We start from the raw sequence: 14,162 nt of genomic DNA, 5'->3' as shown, positions 1-14,162 counted from the left end.
AAACAGATGTGAATTATTGCCGTTGTCTGACGACTGGATTGTTTTTTCTTTCTTTTTTCTTGAATTGTTAGTGGGACTAAGTGAGTTTGAATCTTCTGTTGCCAGGGAAACCATCTGCCTCTCTTCAGGTGTGTGAGATATGAGAATTAGACTGGACATATTGAAGACAGCATGGAGAAAACAGTGTGAAAATTGAGTTATATATAGGTTTTTCTATTTATTTCTGTGCCGTTACTTGGTCACAGAGACGGGAGAGGACACTTATGTACAAATTTTTCAAATGATTTGCTAAGAAATGCTATGTTTGAAATAGAAAAGGAACAAACAACAGAAATGATTGATTAATAGACGGATGGACAGAGAGATAGATAGATAGATAGATAGATAGATAGATAGATAGATAGATAGATAGATAGATAGATAGATAGATAGATAGATAGATAGATAGATAGATAGATAGATAGATAGATAGAAAATTTAGAATAAAAGAACAAACAAGGTCAGAATAAGAGAGTGAGAGAAATAAAAGATGGCTGCCATTATCCAGTGAAGCGAACACTGAAGGGATGGAATGAGAAAGTCTCGAGGGAGGAGGAGTAGTAGGCAGCCAGGAGGGAATAGATATTTAATGAGGAACCGCATTCTAGCCTTTAAATCTGCTGTAAACATCTAACGCTGCTTAAATGATGTTTACACTGAACTGGAGGATCACCAGGCGAAGGAATGAGATCAGTGTGTGAACGACAGCTTCATCATCCTCAGATCCCGAGATCACAGCTGCACACGCTCTGTGTGTGGACTCCCATCATACAGTATTTATTACAGAGGAAATCCTGACAGACTCATGGGGGGAAGAAAGCTTTCTTCAAGCCTTTTCCCTCCTCTCTGCAGAATCCTGGGTTAGCTGGATTTTGACGATGGGTTTTGCATTAAGCACTGAATTCACAAATGAATACTGCTCAAAGAGTGTGGAGGATTTCTGATAATGAAACCCAAGTCTTTCAACACCCAAATCCCAGATGTACCCAGAGCAGTATGAGGCCCATGTTGTACTTCTGAGGGCGATGTGTGAGCGTGTGTGTACGTGCGTGTGTGTGTGTGTCTGTGTATGTGTGTGTGTGATAAACAGCTGCATCAGCCTGCTGTCATTAGTACAGATTATTGCAGTTGAGTGCAGATGCAGCACTAAAACCCAAACATCATCCCCCCCGCACACAGCAACACTGACCTTGCCAGAACCAACCAACACCAAAGTAACTAACTTTAAACCACGTCCTCATCAGCCAGCATCACCAGATTTACTGACACATCTGTTTTTGCATTCGATTTCAAAATGATTCTAAATAGAAGCATATTAAAATAGACACACCCACCTAAATTACTTCTTGTATTTAATTATTTATGTACACGTTTTCAGCAAGCCATAGCATTGTCACGGAGTAAGATCACATTTGAATGACCCATTTAAATGAGTGAGAATAGAAAAGTTTTCTGTCATTTAATTTATTTTAATTAATACTTAAATTAATTAATACCTTTATTCAGCAAGGAAGCAAATTGAGTAAACGTGACAATACATTTAAAATGCAGATTTCAAATGAAAGCTGTTCTTTTAACATTTTTATTCTATAAAAAATGATCACAGTTTTCATTAAAAAATAGCAGCAAAAATTCAGCTTTGCCATCACAGGAAGAAATTACATTTAAATTATTTTAAATGAGAAAACAGTTATTTTTATGTGTAATTATTTTAATTGCATGGAGACTTGACCCCAAACTTTAATAATGGTAGTGTAAACGAAATGGAAATGTATTATTATATGTTGTTGTTGTTGTTGTTTACATTTTGGGCCTTATATAGTTGCATATAAATATTTTAGACTACGGATTACATTACAGATTGTTTTTATTGTAATACTGCATTTTACAGACAATAAACTGGTATGCTATCTGTGGCCTGAAGATAAAACGGCAAGATCTGTGTTCACTGTAAGTAAACATCAGGGTAAACCATAGACAGTAAAAGAAGGGGTAAACATATGTTACAGAATCAGCGCCATCTGTCTTCACCCGACGACTGCTTTCCGGATATGACGCAGGACGCGCAGTATTTGAACTTGTTTTCAATATCACGGAAGTGAAACAGAACCGTTTACTCACAGGTTGATGTTGCTATTCTGCTACACCTAAGCATTCATTCTTGTGCGTAAGTAAATACTTTATTTGTTTTATCCAGATTATTTTGTATAACCCTCCGTCTTAAATCGAGCAGAACTTTCGCTATTTGCTATTCGATATAACTGTGATTTTACTTGGGAGGTTCACGGGTCCTATTCATTTTGATTTTGTTATGGTTCGTTTTACACATAAGAAAAAGCTGAGACATCACTCCAGACATGGCAGCAAAGGGGGCAAAGGAGACTCTCGTGAATAAACTGGGCTTTAAAAGCAACAGCTCGAAGTCAGTGGACATGGAGATGGAGAAACTGAAGAGAGAGAATCAGCAGCTGAAGAAAAGTCTGGAGGACATGAAGAGAGCTGGAAGACATCAACACACACACCCAGACTCGGACAGAGCCAAACTCCTGGAGGTGAACTCATGCTTCCTACCTGAAATCTGACGGAGCTTTGCAAAAATAATAATAATAATCAAGATGTCTGTGTCATTCTATAAATGTTTATAAATATAGATAGATGTAATATTCTCTACATTTCCTCGTTATGAAGTGAAAGATTATCATCCTGAACATATGATCTCTTTAAATCTCCATTGTGCCTCAGAGGATTCTGTCCCTGGAGACCCTGAGGGAGAGGAACGCTCAGCAGCTGCTGGTGAAGGATCAGGAGGTGTGTGTCCTCAGACAGCAGTTACGCTCCGCTCACGGGGACGTGGTGTCTTCACTGCAGAACCAGCTCGAGGAGAAGCACCAGGAGGCCGAACAGAGAGAGAAACAGTTTCAGGCTCTCTCAAAGGAGACCGAAGACCTGAAAAACAAGTATTGTGTGGTTTCTGAGAGGTGTGACACACTAAAGGTAGGGGAGTTGACTTTAGACCCTTCGTATGGCATTTGGGCTTTCTTAAACTTTATTTTAAAGTGTACTGTTGATCATTTTGAGCTTGAAATATGCACAGTTTCTACTTCTGTCGTAAACTGCTGTCATGGTTGAATAAGATATAACCCTCTGATAAGAATAAGATACTAAATAAATGTAAAAAAAAAAAAGTGTCACACACAAGTCAGAAATTGACAGGGTCCCTATATATATATATATATTAGGGCTGTCAAAAGATTAATCGCGATTAATCGCATCCAAAATAAAAGTTTGTGTTTGCATAATATATGTGTGTGTACTGTGTATAATTATTTATATATATAAAAACACACAATCATGTATATTTTTAAGAAAAATTGGTTATATTTATATATAAAATATTTATATATTATATAAATGTATATACAGTATATAAATGCAAATATTTTTTAAATATATACATGAATGTGTGTGTATTTATACATAATAATTATACACAGTACACACACATATTATGCAAACACAAACTTTTATTTTGGATGCGATTAATCGCGATTAATCTTTTGACAGCCCTAATATATATATATATATTTACTGTAAATACTGTATTTTAACCATAGTCTTTAAGCATAGAAACATTGCATTACATTACAAGCTCAATTCTTAATGGTACACTTTTCTCTCATTAATTAAAGGGATAGTTCACCCAGAAATTAAAATTACTCACACTCATGTCATTCTAAACCCTCCATTGAGCGGTTTAGTCCAAATTTTCTGAAGAGACTCGATCGCTTTATATGATGAACAGATTAAATTTAGGCTTTTAGTCTAATATAAACATTGATCAGTGAACATAAACTCAACCGAACCTGCTTGACGCGCGAGAACAAACCTCATTGGTTCTTGCTGAAGCTCAAACGTGCTGCGTAACACATGAGAATGAACCTCATTGGTTCTCGTGTCAAGCGAACATGCTCAAGCTTCTGTTTACCACAACTGATGTGTGTGTTGATGAATGTTTATATGTGAATAAAAGCCTAAATTCAATCTGTTCATCATATAAAGTGATCGTGTCTCTTCAGAAACTTTGGATCAAACCGCTCAATTCATGGATTAGTTTTACAATCTCTTTATGAACTTTTTGAAGCATCAAAGTGGTAGTTGTGTAGACTGTCAATGGAGGGACAGAAAACTCTCAGATTTCATCAAAAAGATCTTCATTTGTGTTCCAAAGATGAACAAAGTCTTTTTGATTTTTGAATGACATGAGGGTGAGTAATTAATGATGGGATTTTCATTTTTGGGTGAACAAACCCTTTAAAAACGAACAGATGTTTTTTTTATGTGCGTATTTCCTTTTGGGCTTATTAAAGCAATGTTATATAAGCAATGTTTTGATTTAATTTTGTGTGTATGTGGGTTTTTTTGGTATGTAATTTCCTGTCATTTAGCATCGAGGTATTTCCAGGCACTTGAGTGCACGACGAGGTTCATACACTAGATGGCAGCATTTCATCTCAAACTACTATTTTCTTACTCCGAGAAGCCGCCTAACTAGTGTTCAGTGATGTCAGTAGACCACAATAAATTATTTTATTAATGTTGAAATAATAAAAAAAAATTATATTTGAATCTAAATTGTTTTATTGAGACAATATCATTGGTCAACTCAATCACAGTCTTCTGTCAAGAAGAGTTCAGACTTCTTGGATTCAGTTCAGAGTTCAGGAAAATCATGTGCTACCAACACTAGACTAGGGTTAATGTTCGGGCTAGGGGTTTGTATTCGTGTATAATTTGTGTATATATATGCATAAAATTCAGTAATTTCATCAAGAATCTTTAATTGAATTGATCGTAGCCAAACTCTTATGAATCTCTGAGCTTTGTGAAAGTACACACACCCCTGTCGTCCTCGTCCATTTGAATAAATAAACACTGCCATTTTTAAATGTAAATATTTCTCAAATAAACACTCTTACTTTAATTAAATTAAAGTGGGTTTTAACTCTGTCATGTAACTTCCAGTGTAACCTTCACAAATTATGCTAACAATTCATCCTTTTCAGAGATAGTCAGCGTATTGGGTGAAGTTCCTGACGGGTCTCAGCAGGGCGTCGGTCAAAGATGTGCTCGGTTTGCACTGTACGAGATTGGTGTTTTAGCTTATGGGGTGTAAATCTGACATTTCATCACCGTACGATCTGACATTGATTCTCTTAGCCAGCGTTACGATCTTTGCTGATGCCTCCATACTGCGATACGCTTACATTGTGATCAGATTCAGAGGCCTGCGATCGATATATGGATATTACTGCATTATGTGCCTATTTTTCACAATCAGTTACATTTTTATTAGCTCACAAATGCAACCAAAATATAACAGGAACATTTAACCCAACTATGAAAATAATGTATCTCAACTGGAACATCCACAACAAATAAATAACATGAAAAGTAATAAAATGTTGCACACATCAATACATCATATTATTTGATTTTTTTTTTTTTTTTTTTTTTCAAACAGCTCAGTGCCAATTTGATCTCTTTTTATACTTTGACATCTTTTTGCACATTGCATCAATACATCATATTATTTGTTAGTCACATGGAATGCATTGACCAAATCCATGTGTCATTGTTTAAAGATTGGACTAGTAACCCATAAATGGGTGGTTCAAACCCAAGAAGAGGTTATTAGTGAAGTAAATTATGTAAGATGTGAAAGGTTTCATCTTTTTTATCATTTATAAGATTTGCGATTTCAATTGTAATCATCCGAACACATTTATCTAGTGTTTATTTTGTGTTTATTTCCCCGACAGGTTTCATCCAGTGAGCTTGGGACAGTGCAGGAGCAGTTACGAGATGTGAGTTCACAACCCAAGAGTTCAGATGAGGCGTTCCTGCTGGACTCGTCTGTTCATCACCTCTCTCTGTTTTTGAGTACAGGCTCTGGAGAAGAACCACAACTGGCTTGTTTACGACCAGCAGCGGGAGGTTTATGTTCAGGGCGTCTTAGCCAAGGCCAAGGAGTTTGAGACGCAGTTAAATGAAGCAAATAAAGCACTCCAACAACAGCACAAAGAAGCCAGTTCAGAGGGTCAAAATTCTTTAAAGACACTCAAAGTGGACAGAATAAAATGGTGGACGGTCTATATAACCCAGTCTCATCATTGGTTCTCTCTTCTTGCCCCACAGGCCAGTGTGCGCAGGAGGCTCAGCGTGAGCTGGAGGCCGAGCGGGCCCGTGTGAGCCGCTTCCAGGCAGAAGTGAAGGATGTGAGAGGGAGGTATGAGGAGAAGAGCAGGGAAGCGGCTCAGGCCCGGGAGCAGCTCCTGGAGGAGAGGAAACGAGACCGAGAGACTCTGCAGGAGGAGAGGAGGTGTTCATCAGAGCGAACTGCTCGACTGCACGCTGAGCTGGAGGACGAGAGGAAGAGGGTGGCCGAACTACTCATGCAGGTACACATGCAGAGTTTGCTGTTAGAAAATATCAACCTCATTTGGGTGTTAGATCAATATGGACTTTTTAATTGCCAGCATTTGGAGAGCAGGAGGGCCAAAGGTCCTTCTCATGCCAATATACATTATGGAGTTTTAGTTGGCAAGTACACATATTGCAATTTTGTCAATCATGTACATACTTATAATATATATAATATAATATATACTTATAAAAATATATTTAATTTTAATAATAACAGAATGCAATGGACTCGTGGCCTCAGTGGCCAGTCTGGCTGACACAATTTCAATATTTAATCTTAAAGAACAGGACAAAGCAATATGGAGCTTATTGGGGGTCATTGATGTTATCATTTAATATAGTAATGTGTTATGTATACTAGACCTGCAATCATGAATTTTGTGCTGATGATAAATTGTCATACAGACAAGCCCGATTAATGATTTTTTTTTTATTTATTTATTTTTTATTCTTTTTTTGCTTTTTAACTATACACACGAACATATACATGTACCAAAAAAAAAAAAAAGACATAAACACAAAACAAAACAAAAAAAAAAGAGAAAGAAAACAAACAGAGCAAAAACAAAACAAAAAAAAACAAAACAAAAATGCCTCTCAGTATTGTACATTGATATTCTATACCTCCTATTTTCTTAGTCTTTTATTAACACCTTTCAAAGCCCGTCACGTTTTAAGAACGATCTGAAAGGTCCCCATACTCCATCAAAAACTGTATGTTTGTCTCTCAAAATATAAGTCATCTTTTCCATTGTCATATTTGTTACCATTTCTTTTAGCCAACGTTCTATACTTGGTGCACAAACACTTTTCCAATTTAACGAAATAAGTCGTTTTGCTTGAAGAATGCATATATTTATAAATACATACTCTTTCTTTTTTAACTTCATCTCCTTAGGAAATAAATGTAATAGAAAAAGTAAAGGTGACAGTGGAATATTAACATGAAGGATCTTCTCTATCATTTCTTTCACACCTTTCCAGAAACGTTTGACATCTTCGCACTCCCATATGCAATGATATAATGTACCTTTAGACTCATTGCATTTTAAACAAGTGTCAGGGACATTTTCATTATATTTATGCAATAAAACGGGAGTTATATAAATCCGCATCAACCACTTATATTGTAGCAGTTTCAAACGTGTGCTCGTTGTTTGTGCTTGAGCCTTTTTACATGTTTCCATCCAGTCCTCCAACTGAATATCGTCGTTAATATCCAATCTCCAGGCTTCCAGTTTGTGGTTTGAGGAGTCCTTTGATCCTGACACCAGCATATTGTATAGTGATGTAATTAAGCCTTTACTTGAACAATTTCTTGTAATCTCTTTTTCTAAAATAGACAATGCTGGCATATCCAGAGAATTATTTTGTGATTTAAGTATTAAATTTCTTATCTGTAGATACTTAAAGAAATGTTTTTTAGGAACATTATATGTATTGACTATTTCCTCAAAAGACATAAGTGTGTTGTTAACATATAAATCTGCTATCTTTCGTATGCCCTTGTCTGCCCAAATCTTGAAACCTGCATCTAATCTGCCTGGTTTAAACTTTGTATTGCCCCAAATGGGACTAAAACAGGATAGAGGGTAGGAGACACCTAAAAACTTTTTCACATCATACCATACGGCAATCATATTTCTAACTATAGGATTGGAAATTTTTTTTTTTAGATCTTTCAATTCGGATGAATATAAAAATAAATGTAAAGGCAGGTCCGATTTGCTAGCAGAAGATTCTATATCCACCCATGGTGGGCAGTCTTGGGATAAAAAATAAAACATAATAGTTCTAAGTTGGACAGCCCAATAATACCAAAGAAGGCCGATTAATGATTTACTGTAATTCTCTGTAGTTTTGTTTAGTTTAGTTTTGCTGATTAAACGCACAAACCTTTATTTCTGTGTGTACTTTGCAACAGTGTTTTTTGTTGTGATTGAAATAATTCGGATTAGATTGAAAATCCACGATCAGTTGATTAATCAATAATCTCGACAGGCATAATATTTTCTATAGTTAATTAATATATTATAATTCAGTTTACTATTTATATTGAGTTGCGATCTATAGTTTTTAGAAATGCCAAAGACTTGTAAGCTACTACCACACATTTTTGTGTAAGTACTTGGGCAGTAGGCATTGCTAAATGCACACTACCAGTCTAAAGTTTATACAGTATTAGTGTAAGCTAGTTTTGATTTGATGCCGATCTCAAAATGGCCAAATATTAACAGATTGACCAGTCCAAGCTAGAACTGGATTAAAATATAGATTTTTTTTTTTTTATGAAACAATATAAATTTGAAATACCAAGAAACGATTTTGAACAATTAAACATTTGCAGAAGCGCCTCTTATCTGATACATCGCATTAAGCTTTGAGCGTTGCTACTTCTAATATGAAACAAAGTCTCAGCTTTTAAATTCTGTCAATTTTATAATGAAATTCAAACAATAAAGACCGTTTTGGTGCTCTTTAATGTGGCGTGACAGATTTATGTAGTGCCTCATTTTAAGCGATGCGGCAGCGTGTGGAAATAAACATCAGAAGGAATGTTGAAAACTTTCCCAAATGTATCATGTCTCATGTAATCGCTTAATCAGTGTTTCAATCACAGAAAAATTTCAATAAAATGCTTGTCAATGTCACGTGACGTTACATTTACCTCTGAAAAGCCATTCAGCTCATAGCTCGCTTGCTGGCTAGAAAAATGAACACTTCAATGAATCGATATTGAATCAAATCGCAAGTTTGTGAATCGAAATTGAATCGAATCGTGAAAGTTGTGTCGATGCCCAGCTTCATGCTGCATTTCCCAAATACTGTCCATTTTGGCTTCAAGTGCTTTTGGGAAACGCATTCCTGGTTGATATATTGGTATCTATCTACTCATTTCATTTGACAGACATTTAACTGTTTTGAAAGGTGAACCAATTGCAGAAATCCCTGATGAATCAGCAGGAGGAGCAGAAAAGAATCGCTATATTGGAACAACAGGTATTCAGATCACCCTTCAACACTAGCTTTCATTGTTTCATTCCTGGGTCAATGACATGATCTTCTTTTTTATAATCTTGCTCATGTTTTAGACTTGTAATATGTATTTTGAGTGTATACACCCCCTACTGCTGATTTGTGCTGCTCGGACTGATACACTTTAAACAGCGTTTCTCACAAACGCTTACTATGCCTTTAATGGTTACACCACATGACATATTTTTAAACCAAATGAAGCCAACATAAATTTCTAAGACATGCACTTTGCACATACATTTTAAACTAGATTGATGGAAATTAGTGTTTTATTGGTGTTATCACCCTTATTTGTCTTTGACCATCCTACAGATCCATTTGTCAGCCAAAGAATCTGAAAATGAAAAGGTAGACCGTCAAACTTTACAGCACCAACTGCACAAAGTTTTGAAAGAGTTGCGGAAGGCCAGAGACCAGATTACACGCCTGGAGTCTTCCGTAAGTTCTGAGATGCTCCTGGATGCGTCCCGACGTGATCATTGACATTTTTTATCATGTAATTGTGTAATAATATGCTTGTATTGACCTTGTGCCTCAGAAACAGCAGAGAGAGGCTCGTTTCTCTGAGCCCAGCTCATGTAACAGGATGGATTTTGAAAGGCTGACTATTCAAGATCGAACCACGTCTCCATCTAAAGTCCATAACATGCTAGACGAGAGTATGCTGGAGTGTCCGAACTGTGGCGCGTCTTACCCCACCAGCCAGCACAGAGAGCTGCTCGCACACCTCGACTACTGCTTCAGATAAAACTTCATTATTTACAGGGATTTATTGTAAGCACCAAATGTTTCAGTATTTTATATTAACTTGTTTCATTTATATATATTTTTAAAGAACAAATAAGTAGTCACATTTTTAAATTCTTGCATTTGAAAAGTTTGAAGGTATCAATAAAGGTATCTGTTTACATGGGGCATATTTAAATATATTTTAATTTATTAGTTTAAATGTATGTTATTTTCTTAGTTTGCTTTTGGTGACCAGGTTGCTCTTTTATATGCAGTTCATATAATCAGTGTTGTACCCCCTCCAACTAAAAAACAAACATTTTTCACATAGTCCTTCACTGAATTGTCAACTCTACTTGAATAAAAGGAAAACGACAGAAAAAACCCTGTGTTTGTCTTGTATCCTCGTTTTCCCTTGTATCCTCATGGCACCTCTGAAGTGTTACTTGTCTAGAAACAACTCCAATCCATCAGTCCTGACTTTGCGAACCAAATCTGTCTTGAATTAGACTGCATGTGTAAATCCTGCATTAAACTATTTAAAGGTGGGATTAGGTGAAGGCACAGTAGCCAGAGGAGAACGAGTTTATTAACTCTTCGGTTCCAGGAAGTGTCATGCATTATTTCATTGCCAGTTAAGCAATATATTTGAGTAAGGATAACTGGCAACAACAATAAATAAATTGATAAAATCCTTCTGAGAGAGAGAGAGAAAAAGCATATACTCAGGACATTGTTTATGTCTAATCTAGATTGATTTACTAGACCCTGGTCATCTGTGATGGCATATATATGCAGGCTATACACACAGGGCTTGACATTACCTTTTTTGCTCACTAGCCACTCTGTAATTTCCCAACAACATAATTGTGGCCAGTGAAAATGCAGGTTTTTTTATTTTTTTATTTTCATGGGTACACAATATTGTGTGCATGAGAATGAGATGAGACGATATTTTAACACCATTTTTAATATTCGTCTGAGATTCACAAAATGCAAAACAACGCAGGTGTGTTTTGAAATGGTATAACTAATATTGTGTTAGTTATACCACAATAATAAGATTGTTAAACTTTACAGCACGATCAAATACTTGTTTAATATTGGCTCGATCAACATTTAATTGAAATGTCCACTTAATCTTTAATATTTGGCCACTTCAGCAGGATATGCTACAGGAACTGTCATTTCTTGGACAATAACATTAGGCCTATGGACATCAAAACATGCAAACTCCGAGCGAGAGTTTACATTTTTATTTTGAAACTGCGATGAACAACAATTAGCATATTTAGAAATTTATCGATGTATTCTCCTGTGTTGACGTAGGCTTACAAATTATTTGCGTAACAAATCGTGAAATGACGCACATTGCGTTCCCGGGTTAACGTTATAAGCAACCCAAACTCGTTTGCAGAGATGGAGTGGAAATGATGACTTCACTGTGAAACAAAGCGTGTCAGACTTGATATCTGCTCCCAAAAGCACTTTATTGTAAACTCAAACAAACAACACATGCAGAGACTGAGCATTCACTGTAAACTGAGACGCTGGAAGAAACACAACCTGCACACATGCAAATAATTAAAGCTTCACTGTGAAAGCTGCAGCGCACAGCATTCAACTGGCCAATGTGTCTAGATGGAGAGATGTCACTGCTGAAGTCGAGTGTTAATGTCAAGCCCTGTATGTATGCATTTATATATTTAATACTCTGTTTTATGTCCAGGAGGAGGTTCTTTTATTTAAAAGTCTTATATGTTGATATAACTCTTGACAGATTACATGTTCTTCTTATGTATTTCCTCATACTGACCTATAATGTGTGTGCTGACACCCGCTGCTCTGTATCATGGTGCAAGTTGCACAACATTTAGTCAACAAAAGCATTGATTTACCTCAGTGCTGTTTGTATTGTTGGTTCATGAGTTCAAGAGAACCTTTGACTTTGACTCGCTAAACCGTGGCGATACACATCAATCACTCAATTTAATAATGAATTCATACTTGTTTTTTTGTTTGTTTTAAGTTTATTTGAAAAGTTACACCATGCACTTATTGTGCATTAAAATTATTATTACACATTTTCACTTTTGCTTTGTTCAAACATTGTTATCCATTCTCTTTTATTAAGTAATATGCTTAATAATTTACATATCAGCTTGAAATATATAACAGATTACATCCTCAGAAGCTCTTTTGCGCAGTGGTCATTTAGGCAGCGTCACAGAAACCTGCGCAATTAAAAAAAGCAAAAACACATCAGCCCATTTAGATCTTAGTACATATTCGTGATGATAATTCATGAGGCTCAACCATCTTACCAGTGTGTGTAACGCGTCTGTATTTGCCCAGGAAGCAGATCTCCTGTTTCTTCTCCGTCACAATCTTCTGGTCTTCAGGCCTGAGTCCATCAGGGTATCTGGAGAATATGAAGGAATAACCATCCAAGCAGGTCCCATCCTCGTCCTGCTCTCTGCAGGAGTAGTGGATGGCGTAGTTATCGTAGTCGGTGTCAATGATCCAGTGGTCGTCATCTGTGAAGCGGTCACAAACAGGTCATGAGCAGATGACCTAACCTGAGATTTGCACATGATAAATCTACACTTACATCCAGTCTGGAGATATGCAGCGGCTCCCCAGTATTTCATCTTGAACCTGGCGGGGTCTTCGGTATCTTCAAATGTGCCAAACATGTTGGCGCACATCTCCCAGTTGCTGAAGAGTAAAACGGCATGCGAGAATTGAATGGTTTTTATAGCGTCAGTGCACGACATCAACATAAAATCCCACTTAAACTCACTTGAGAATGATGACTCTGCCCATAGCGGTGGCTGTCATGGTTCCATCTTCCTCTACTTTGAAACTGGCAACAATATTATCAAGAAGGAAAAGACCAACGGGGTCTTTCTTGGCCACGGCATACCATGTTCCTTGATACTGCAAGGTCAGTGGAAATGTATGAGGAACAAAAGCTCAAAAACAAGATGTGGATTGAAGGAATATACTGGGTGACTTACCCTCGTCCTGTCAAAGTCCTGTTTGACGGTGATGTTGCTGACCTGACAGTCCTGCGCCCAGCATGTGGCCAGGACACAGAGAGCTATGCAGAACCTGAGCATGGTGCTTCTGTGCTCGAGCTGTGGGAAATGAGTAGAACAGTTAGGAAAACACCAACAAATGCATCAGTCAGTCGTCCGTCAAACACATCCTAAAGCGCGTACCTTGATCACAGTATCTGAATGACTCCCGCTCAGCTGCAGCTGCATTTATATAGGGCCACGATTCTGGGACCCTAGATTCAAAACCCCACCCAACGACCCAAAATTAGGTCTCCACCATCCCTGTCATTGGACAAAAATCATTACATAACAGCAGTGTTTCAGGTCTCTGTTTGGAGCGCGGTAGCGTTGACCTCTGCTCCCCGAATGTGTTTTTCTTCAGCTGGATTGAGCAAGAGCTTGAGCTGAAGCTAAAATAAACGGAAATGCCGGCTTGTGCGCATTTCTGACTCGTGTTCCCTGAAACCTGTTCAATAGGGAACGTTTCTGTTTTGTGTGTGTAGAACCATTTCATTAAGCTTTGTAATTGTAACCAAGCAACATATTTGCCAGCTTATATATAATGTTATATAAATATATAACACTTTGATTCAAAGAATCACAACCCAGCCTCGAACAGAAACAAGAGTATATATATTTGTATTTAATGACCCTACAAGTTCAATTAAACCAACATACTTTGAGGAACACATATATATTAAATAACAAGAGAATAACAAAACACTAAACCGTGCAAATAAAATGCAAAAAAGCTCACAGGAAAAAAACATACATTGACTACAACATAATCAGTTATTAATATTTCGTTGTTTA

General features: G+C 36.8%; 2 protein-coding genes across 3 annotated transcripts; one reads left to right on the top strand and one right to left on the bottom strand.

Moving 5' to 3' along the window:
• Nucleotides 1-2,064: 2,064 nt before the first annotated feature.
• Nucleotides 2,065-10,665, top strand: cep55l (centrosomal protein 55 like). 2 transcript variants are annotated; one of them, XM_079596348.1, is made up of 9 exons: nt 2,065-2,206; nt 2,372-2,591; nt 2,782-3,033; nt 5,859-5,903; nt 5,986-6,136; nt 6,235-6,497; nt 9,451-9,522; nt 9,871-9,996; nt 10,097-10,665. In XM_079596348.1, the coding sequence occupies exons 2-9, from the start codon at nt 2,397-2,399 to the stop codon at nt 10,304-10,306; spliced, it is 1,314 nt and encodes a 437-aa protein (XP_079452474.1). In that variant the 5' UTR covers nt 2,065-2,206; nt 2,372-2,396; the 3' UTR covers nt 10,307-10,665. The 2 variants fall into 2 exon arrangements, with proteins under 2 accessions (XP_079452474.1, XP_079452475.1); XM_079596349.1 differs by having other exon boundaries at nt 2,095-2,202.
• Nucleotides 10,666-12,294: 1,629 nt separating this feature from the next.
• rbp4 (retinol binding protein 4, plasma) lies at nt 12,295-13,466 on the bottom strand. The gene is made up of 5 exons (XM_079596248.1): nt 13,308-13,466; nt 13,091-13,227; nt 12,899-13,005; nt 12,612-12,824; nt 12,295-12,521 (listed from the first exon to the last, which is right to left on the bottom strand). Exons 1-5 carry the CDS (start codon nt 13,407-13,409, stop codon nt 12,502-12,504), a joined length of 579 nt encoding a protein of 192 aa, XP_079452374.1. The 5' UTR covers nt 13,410-13,466; the 3' UTR covers nt 12,295-12,501.
• Between the last annotated feature and the right edge of the window lie 696 nt (nt 13,467-14,162).

Source organism: Phoxinus phoxinus, assembly GCF_949152265.1.
Source record: "Phoxinus phoxinus genome assembly, chromosome: 21".
Classification (NCBI taxonomy): Eukaryota; Metazoa; Chordata; class Actinopteri; order Cypriniformes; family Leuciscidae; genus Phoxinus; species Phoxinus phoxinus.
This window is presented reverse-complemented; position numbering and strand designations above follow the sequence as displayed.

What these genes read in the sequence shown, in the direction of transcription:
- rbp4 (XM_079596248.1), bottom strand. Translation starts at nt 13,409, where the DNA reads ATGCTCAGGTTCTGCATAGCTCTCTGTGTCCTGGCCACATGCTGGGCG. An exon ending in TGCATATCTCCAGACTGGAT is followed by an intron (nt 12,825 to 12,898) that starts GTAAGTGTAGAT and finishes ACCGCTTCACAG; the next exon opens with ATGACGACCACTGGATCATT. An exon ending in CAGACGCGTTACACACACTG is followed by an intron (nt 12,522 to 12,611) that starts GTAAGATGGTTG and finishes TTAATTGCGCAG; the next exon opens with GTTTCTGTGACGCTGCCTAA.
- cep55l (XM_079596348.1), top strand. Translation starts at nt 2,397, where the DNA reads ATGGCAGCAAAGGGGGCAAAGGAGACTCTCGTGAATAAACTGGGCTTT. An exon ending in CAAAGAAGCCAGTTCAGAGG is followed by an intron (nt 6,137 to 6,234) that starts GTCAAAATTCTT and finishes CTTGCCCCACAG; the next exon opens with GCCAGTGTGCGCAGGAGGCT. An exon ending in TGGCCGAACTACTCATGCAG is followed by an intron (nt 6,498 to 9,450) that starts GTACACATGCAG and finishes CTGTTTTGAAAG; the next exon opens with GTGAACCAATTGCAGAAATC.